Source organism: Salvia hispanica, chromosome 4 (assembly GCF_029641045.1).
Source record: "Salvia hispanica isolate PSC_SH4W2 chromosome 4, Shi_PSC_v1, whole genome shotgun sequence".
NCBI classification, from domain to species: Eukaryota; Viridiplantae; Streptophyta; class Magnoliopsida; order Lamiales; family Lamiaceae; genus Salvia; species Salvia hispanica.
The window spans coordinates 58,112,411-58,121,497 of record NC_142695.1 but is presented as its reverse complement, the minus strand read 5'-3'; the positions used below and the strand labels follow the sequence as shown (position 1 = coordinate 58,121,497).

Here is a 9,087-nt window from a genome sequence, read left to right as displayed (position 1 = left end):
TTCGGTGCTCGAATATTTTTAAACTTTTAATTAAATACTGTTTCTATCAAATCATTATCTCACTCTATAACTAGCACTAATAATAATAAAAAACAATTAAAATAATAAATAAACTGTTAATTTATTATTATTATTACTTTTATTACTAAAATTTATAAAAGTATTTTTCTATTATTACGCCAAATCCTGATTTTATAGCTTTACTTAGTAAGAAATTAAAACAAATATTTGAAGGTAAGTAGCACTTAGTAATAATATAATTAAATTAAAAATAATACTATAAGAATATTAATTTATTATTATTTCTTTTAGTATCTAGCCAAATCATGATTCGATAGCTTTATTTAATATTAAAATCAATTCTTCAAGATAGCTTTTAATATCTAGCAAATCATGATTCGATGACCAGATCTTTGTGGGGTTAATGCATATTACTATGATAATATGAAATAGTTTGCGTTTTTAAATTTGCTTGTCCTAGATAATAAGATGAGTTATTATAGACGTGACATATCACATATATTAATCGGAAAGGCTAAAGTAAATATTGTACATCATGGAAAATACATCATGATTGACACAAGACTAGTGAATTCTAGTTTTTTTTTTTTTTTTTATAAATGAATAGATATTTAAAGGCCGCGCTTTTTCTTAAGAGTCAAATAGTAGTTGTAAACGTTATCGGGATCTGCCAACGATTTAGACACACTCTCTATCTCCAAACACCTCTTTACCCATGAGTTCAGTTTGGGATAGTCTTGTTGAATGCTAAAATTGCCGCATGTTTCATATGTCTGAAACCATGGGGAATATGTGATCAAAGCCACATCCAAAAACCCGAAGCCATTGCCGCCGAAAAAGGGCTTATCGCCTAGCTCTGACTCCATATGTTTCAGGAGCTCCGCGAACCCCTTCTTACCGGCCTCTTTCTCTTCTCCCTCCGCACACCAAATCCAATTTCCGGTTTCCATTACCTACAATTCATCATCAAGATATCATCGAACTTGCTAGAGTTAGAAAATAAGTAAAGTTGCAAGTAATATATAATCATAATAACTATAATTATATAAAATCACGAGGGTTTAGCCCAAATCAGACAATTTTATACTAATGTGAGTTTGAGTATGCATCGACGAACATTCACATAACTTATTAGAGACAACTATTTGCAATTGTCTACAACTCCAAATAGAATAAAATTATAAGAGATGGTTCAACTATATTTATATATTACCTTTTTGTCTATATAATCAGCTAAGAACCTTGCTTGAGCTCGTTGGTAAGGATCACAAGGCAGCAGCGTCGGAGATTTGTCCTTCCACACCTCGTCGATGTACTCGACAATAATAAACGATCCACAAACGGGTTTGCCGTTGTGGATCAAAACGGGGATCTGCTTGTAAACGGGGTTGGACTCGAGGAGAAGCTGGGTTTTGTTTTGCAAGTCCTCCTCTCTGTGCTCGTAATCGATGCCCTTCACTGCTAACGCAACTCTTGCCCTCATTCCGAACATGCTCGGATAAAAATCCAGCAGAATGATCTTGTCTTCCATGTTCAGGAGATATTACACAACACCAGAGCTCAAAGATACAATTTGCTTTGTTTTGGATATGGATTTAAAGGTAAAGACATTTGTGACAATCACAATCATCCACTACTACTTTTTTTTAATAATAAAAGGATTATGATAATATTTCTAGTTGAAAAGTCCTCCATGAGGAATTACAATGAGGTAGAGTGATTAAGGGATAAAGTAGAATTACATCATATTTGAAAGTTAGAAAGAAAAATATAATATAATTCCTCTATTATAAGTATTCTACAGTAGTAAAGACATTTCATTTCGACCTATATTGGACCTACGTTACATAATATGATTATATTATTTACAGATAATATACTGCATATGCATGACATTTTCAACTATGAAAACAAAGTGAAACTCAGCATAAAAACACAAACATTTATTTCAAGAAGAAACAAATACACACCATACATAAAGTTTACAAATGAAAGCAAGAAACTGAAACAAAGTGAAAGTACATTGGCTCAATTCAAAAAAGAAAGATGAAAAATATCCAAATTACAGTAAATTGGAAAGATCCCCTACCATGATTTTGACCTTGATTGAATGCCAAAGCGCGTAGTTTCACCGCTGAAAAAATTGGAATGTTACAAATCCATGAAATAAAATCTTGATTCCAATATAAGTAATGTGAATATAACTAATTCGAGTAAAAGTAATTTTATTTGCAACAATTAACCTAAACATTTGTTTAAATTCATGGAATTTAGTTTATATTACCTGAAATAAGTATTTCAGCTTCGCCTGCATTTGGATACGAACACAACAATTCTAACATAGAACCAATCTCCAACAACATCAAACAAGTTGAAGAATGCAATTCTCCATGATTTCTTTAGTATGAATGAGCCAATAACTCCCCAAAATCCAAAGATAAAACCAAAACCCATTGATATGGCAACTTCTTGCATAAATGAAAAGACACCGCCATTTTTTTCATTCAATTTTTCCCTTGGATTAGTGGTTGGTGGCCTCAATCTATCTTCCGGGCACTTTGGCATAGGGTCGCCACATAGTCCATAAATTCTGCATAAGCCGATGGATTGAAGCTCTGCAATTGAGTGCCAGTTGGAATTTTCCCGGACAAATTGTTGTTGGACAAATCAAGAACGCCAAGAGTGTTTACTTGTCCCAAACTTATAGGTATCTTGCCAGAGAGTTTGTTGTGAGACAGATCAAGAGACTCTGGCATCTCCATTTTACCAATATCTGGAATTATATATCCATTCAAACTATTTCTAGATAGATTCAAGGATCTTAATCCCTTCATAGTGGAAAATGATTTGGGAATGTTCCCAATCAATTTATTTGCTTGAAACATCAACGAGTTTGAGAAGACGGAGATTTTCCCAATACTCAGATTCCTTACCTTTCCATTGAAACGATGAATATCCATAGCGCTTATTCGCATTGATAGTAACACAATCTCCAATACCGAAACATTCACCATTTGATACCGCATAGCCATCGATCTTAGCATCAATTTGACCAAAAAATTTTCCATAAATGGATGGATTCAAGGCAAACTTACTAGACAAGATATTAAAATTGTCGAAGCAATCAGGTATTATCCAAGACAAATTGTTTAACGACATATCTAGAACTTGAATATTAGTAAGATTGCATATCTCCTCAGGAATACTGCCATGCAATTTATTTCCACGGAGGTTTAGAATTTGCATTTGATCCAGCTGACCGATCCAAGAAGGGATCTCTCCTGTTAACTTGTTCTCCCAACATCAAAGATTTTCAATTCCTGACAATGTCTCAAATCATAAGGCAACTCACCAGATAAATTATTACCATGCATTTGTAGTGCACCGAGGTTATGTAATACTCCCAAGGAGAGAGGAATTTCACCCGAAAAACTGTTGTTAGCAAAATTGAGGGACACAAGGCCCTCCATTTTCTCCCAGCAGCGGGGAACCTCTCCGGCCAGTTGATTGTTGGATAGGTCAATGTGTTTAACCTCATCGTGGCGAGTTTTGCAAATAGATGAAATTGACCCGGAGAACATGTTTCCACTCAACCGAATCTCGGAAACATTGGCAGGAAATAATGGTACAGGACCTGAAAGTTGATTGTAACTAAGATCTATATACTTGATGGAAGCGGATGAGAGATTCGGAACTTTACCACTTATTTGATTGTAAGAGAGATACAAGGACTTTAACGAAGGAGAAACACTCCACAACCACTTCGGGGCTTCATCTGTTATATTGGCACCACTAATATCAAGAAGAGACAAATTTATCTGAGTTCGAATCCAATTTGGAAAATACGGGCCCACATTGCACCCGGCTAATTTTATAGCACTCAACAGAAAAGGAGGACTCCAATTAGGAGTAATATCCAAGATCAATAATGGATTGAAGGATAAATCTAGTGACTCTAATTTATGAAGCTTGGAGAAGTGGGATTCATAGACTAAACCTTCCAACGAATTAGAAGAAAGATCGAGATATCGAAGGTAGGAGAGTTGGCCAATACTTATAGGAATGGAGCCGGTAAAGTTATTACCGGAAAGGACCAGTTCTGTCAATGAAGGAAATGCTCTCAGGTCCGGGATTGATCCCGTGAGATTATTATAAGACAAGTCCAGTGATTCAATTGATTCCCACACAGAACCATTCGGAAAAAGAGATATAGAAGACAGAGAGTTAAACGAGAGATCAAGTGAGCGTAGGTTGGTAAGGTTCCCTAACTGATGAGGTATGATCCCGCGAAAGTTAGACGAGCTAAGCTGCAAGTATTGTAATTGTTTCATGGAACTAATGAATTCCGGGATTGGAAATCCACCGAAATTATTGCCACCAAGGGAAAGGGTATTTAGCTGCTGCAACGCAAGTAATGACGAGCCAATCTTACCTCCAAATGCCACATTGCAGATTCGGAGGGCGGTGACATGACCGGTGTCGCTGCACTCAACACCATGCCATTCGCAGCATTCGTTGCTTTGCCACGAAAAGAGAATTTCATTCTCATCAATGATATCCTTCTTGAAGCTAAGAAGAGCTTCTCGCTCGCTGTCTATGCATCTCACTTTTGCATCTCCTGAAACAAACACACAGGAAAGAATAACAAGAACAATTTTGATTGCTATTATTTCTTTAGTCATGATGTATGGAAATGATATGTTTTTGATGCATACTCCATTGTATCAACTCATCGGTTTATATAGAGGTAAACATAATGTTGAGATGGTCCACCACATATGAAACCACCATATTTTCTCAAACATTGAGTTTATAGGGGTGACAATTGCTTAGTTTGGTCCCATTATTTAATCCAGTTGGAGGGAAAAGAATTATCCTGATTTCGCTCTTCAAATTTAATTCACATTTACTCTCTCCGTCATAGTCCTTCCTAGTATAAGTGATTGATATTTTTTGGCCAGAGATTTAATAAGATGATACTTATTGAGTTAAAATGAAGAGAATTCAAGTAAGAGAAAGATAAAGTAAGAGAAAAAAAAAAGATAGGTATTATTTTTTACTATAAGTGGAAATCTAGCACTTGTAATTAATGGAAAAACCAAATAAAGAATATCAATCACTTATAGTGTGATCGAAGAGAAGGGAGTATTATATATCAAACAAACGAAAAACTAGATTAATTATACAAGATATTTCCCATAAATTTAATGACGAATTGAATTACACATGCATGACGTTGTACACCATTTTCTCATCAATGAAATGTGGAAATTATAAGTTGTATTGTCATGAAATGTATACATGAATTATAGCAATTTGAAAAAGTGATTGCCAAAGACTTGATCAGTCAACTTTCATGAATTAAAGTCATTCTTAAATTAATACGCCATTCGTTCCATAAAATAGGGAACTTGGAACGATCCAAATTTTAGTTAAAAATTGACAAAGAAGGAAAGATGTGAAAAGAAAAAATAATTGAAATATTGTCACTAAAAATTAAAAAGAAAAATTTACTAAAAATGAAAATATACTCTTTCCGTCCTATTCAAAATGTCCACCTTTCTTTCTAGTTTGTCTCACTCAAAATGTCCATTTTTTATATATGAAAATAAATCCATCTCTCCTCTCTCATTAAAATATTTCTCCCTATTATTTCACCTAACAATTTCTCTTAAAATCTCGTGCCACTCCAGAATATTGACATCTTGGGAGAGTATATAGCTTAGTTTGATCCCATTATGTAATCCAGAATGAGAAAAAAGAATAGTTCTTGATATCGCTGCAAAAGTATCAATTTATAATCTTTGATAATTATCACCGCTTTTTCCAAAAAAAAAAAAAAAAGACTAATTCATGATATGAGAACGTAGAAATTGGGTTGAAATAATGCTCCAAAGAAAGACTAACTTAACGCAAGAATAGCGTTCAAAATCAAGAGAAAGAACATGTAGTATAACCGCTAAAATTGAAGTTGTATTATTTTGTTCTTTGTTTAAATAATTATCGAGTATAAGTAATTTAAAAGTTTATTTAGGATTGTATCTATCCCGACCTTTGGTGGTTTAGTCAATTTCATCTTTAATATTTAATCGTTGTTTCAATGTTATCCCATTTAATCGAGTATTTGCTAATGAATAATGAGACTTTTGAAATTAATACTATTATTTTCATTTTGTTGATTATAATACTCCTTATATATGACATCCCTAACCCGAAACCTGCATTATTTTGCATATTATCATATTATATTATCATTGCATAATTTTACATAATAATGTATTTTATTTCTTAATACATTTTCGTCATATAAATTGAATATATAGCTAATCATATATCATATACATATGTGACAATAGTAACTAGAATTTATTTAATATTTCTGATATGCACTAAGTATATATATTTACGTCTCGTGCAATATATGTACATATTTGTATAGCTCTTTGCATAAGTCTATGAAATCTTTTAGTTACTAAAGTTTTATAAATAATATACTTATAGCTAATGCTTTAAAAGAATGAAATTGAGGTTTTATACATGTGCAAAGGAGTACACGTGTAATTAAGGGAAATGATGCATGAACGTTGTGCTTAGGTGTTTCAATAAAATTAATCGATCTAGCCGACTTAAGTTTTTCCAGAATATATACATAAATAGTTTATATATGTATACATCTTAGAGAGTGGAAGGGAGGAAACTAAAAAGAATAGAACAAAGTTTCAGAGAGATGGAAATCAAAATTTACGAGTACAGATTAAATAGAATAAGCGAATGCGAGATGAGGTTTAGGGATTTAATTTTCATATACGCTCACTTTTATAATCGAGGATTTTGGACGAGAAGCATGAACAAGTGCCTAGTTAGATTATCTTATCGTAATCAGGTGTGTATAAATCACACTTTTAATTTTACATGCTTTATATGGTTAATTGCTATGTGTTGAGTTGAAGTGAATAATTGGATTATACGATGTGATATTGATATGATATGTGTTTAGTGGTGATGATGGAGATATATGCTTGGTGCAATAAACATATTCATAGTATATTATATTGGAATTATTTAGTGGAATATGATAAGGATATGTGATTGGTGCAATAGATATGTTTTGCATATGGTATTGGAATTACATGAATCTTTGATTAAAGAGGATCTGTGATAGTCATGTCTTGGATCTGAAATCATAGTGGACATATTGGGACCTTCGGGTCAATCATATTGGGACCTTCGGGTCAAATCATAGTGGGACCTTCGGGTCAAATCATATTGGGACCTACGGGTCAATTCACAGTGGGACCTACGGGTCAAATCATAGTGGGACCTTCGGGTCAAATCATATTGGCATATTAGAAATCCCGGGCAGATACCAGGCTTGAACTATCACAGAATAATAAACCGAACAGAGTGGCATGTGCATATGTATATGAAATTATTTTTTATATTTGTTGATAATTGTTATATATATATTAGTCAAAGAATATGATTGATTTTTGAGCTGTGGAATTAAAGGTAAGGTTTATATACACTGAGTTGTGGCTCATATAAACCACTAATATTTTTCAGGAATAAGATATCAATGATGCGTGGGTTGATGTGAGTGACAGTTATTATAAGGGTCGGCGGCTGACGCGTTTTGGAAACCTTCTCCTCCTCATCATTTTTTTTTTGCATGTAGATAAATGTATAGTATATAGAGTGGTGAGAGGGTCCCACTACAGTTTAGAATGTTTGAAATATGTACCTAATATAATATGTGAATTTTATGTAGTTGACACGTGGATTGTTTATTCTAAATTTGAATTTATTTATAGTAAGTGCATAAGTCATAAGGGTTGGGGTGTGTCAGTTTAGGTGGTATCAGAGCGGCGATAAAATCCCGCTGGGACATGGCATTTATGTATATCATATGATACATTTTGGTTATAAGTTTCATTTGCATTTGTATTGTCATGAACATATGTCACTGAGGAGAGAAGGGTCAGCCGCCCTGCATCATCAATTAATTGTGAAAACATCTCATATACATGCTGCATCATATGGGGATTACCCATGCTTTTAGAACAAAGAGTACATGGACCAATGATGTGGTAAAGAGGTAGAAAATTCAAAGAACTCGGAAAAGTAGAAGCTGTTGATTTTATGGGACTAATCTGACTGAGGCTGAGATATAGTTAAAAGTGATAGAACCGGTGTTCAATCAGATAAGTTGTATGTCAGAAGAAGGTTTTGACTATAGGATATCTCTTCTTTGAAGCTATACTTACTTTTGGTGGGAAACAGTCCCACAAGCTATGATACAACCTCTGGTATTTTGGTATTCATTTCAGTTGATTTTTCTAGAGAACTCAATGCTAAATATATGCAAAGAAGTGTATTGTGATAAGAAGCAGAGAAGGTTTTATGTTTGTTGATTATGAGATGATATTATTTCAATATACTCGGTTTTCTAGAGAATGTGTTGCGAGTTTATTCAACTGAGCTGTCAGCAAATACTGATTCTCTTGTTCATACAGTAGTTTTGATATTATTATGGGTATAAATTGGTTTTCACTTCATCGAACCAAGGTATCTTGTCAAGTAAAAGAAATGGTAATATGATCATCGAGACGGGATCGAGTGATATTTTACGGTAATCAATATATTGTTCCAGGTTTTCATATATTATCTAGATCGGCGTTTTGATTTATTGGAAGTGCAGATTTATCTGGATTTTCATCTTATCAGGAGACATATTTCTCTATTGAGCACAACATTTATTTTTATTTATCAACCGTCTTTATTAGAGTTTCAAGAGTTGAAGAAACAGATACAGGAGTTGTCAGAGATATGTATGACTTAATGTTTTACCTTGAAGAACACCAATATTATTTTTGAAGAAGAAAGATGATACACTGCGACATTATATATACCATTAGAAGTCGAATCGAGTGACAATGAAGAATAAATATCTATTACCGAGAATAGAAGACTTATTTGATTAATTTCAAGGTATGCAACTATTTTCGAGTACTGATTTTCGATCAAGATATCATCAGTTGAAGATAGCTAAAGAGAATATTGGAGAGA

The 9,087-nt window shown here is 33.4% G+C and overlaps 2 protein-coding genes across 2 annotated transcripts; both read right to left on the bottom strand.

Annotated features, from left to right (window-relative positions):
• Positions 1-494: 494 nt before the first annotated feature.
• Positions 495-1,602, bottom strand: LOC148929706 (putative glutathione S-transferase). Its single transcript, XM_089057357.1, has 2 exons — positions 1,235-1,602; positions 495-974 (listed from the first exon to the last, which is right to left on the bottom strand). Exons 1-2 carry the CDS (start codon positions 1,550-1,552, stop codon positions 633-635), a joined length of 660 nt encoding a protein of 219 aa, XP_088913483.1. The 5' UTR covers positions 1,553-1,602; the 3' UTR covers positions 495-632.
• A 1,703-nt stretch (positions 1,603-3,305) lies between these two features.
• LOC148929705 (receptor-like protein EIX2) lies at positions 3,306-4,752 on the bottom strand. The gene is made up of 2 exons (XM_089056996.1): positions 3,722-4,752; positions 3,306-3,655 (listed from the first exon to the last, which is right to left on the bottom strand). The coding sequence occupies exons 1-2, from the start codon at positions 4,701-4,703 to the stop codon at positions 3,306-3,308; spliced, it is 1,332 nt and encodes a 443-aa protein (XP_088913122.1). The 5' UTR covers positions 4,704-4,752.
• Positions 4,753-9,087: the final 4,335 nt, after the last annotated feature.

Excerpts from the sequence above, each read along its gene's own strand:
- LOC148929706 (XM_089057357.1), bottom strand. The coding sequence starts at position 1,552 with ATGGAAGACAAGATCATTCTGCTGGATTTTTATCCGAGCATGTTCGGA. Across the intron at positions 975-1,234 it reads CTGATTATATAGACAAAAAG|GTAATGGAAACCGGAAATTG; the intron begins GTAATATATAAA and ends GATGAATTGTAG.
- LOC148929705 (XM_089056996.1), bottom strand. The coding sequence starts at position 4,703 with ATGACTAAAGAAATAATAGCAATCAAAATTGTTCTTGTTATTCTTTCC. Across the intron at positions 3,656-3,721 it reads CTCTTACAATCAAATAAGTG|GTCCTGTACCATTATTTCCT; the intron begins GTAAAGTTCCGA and ends ATCAACTTTCAG.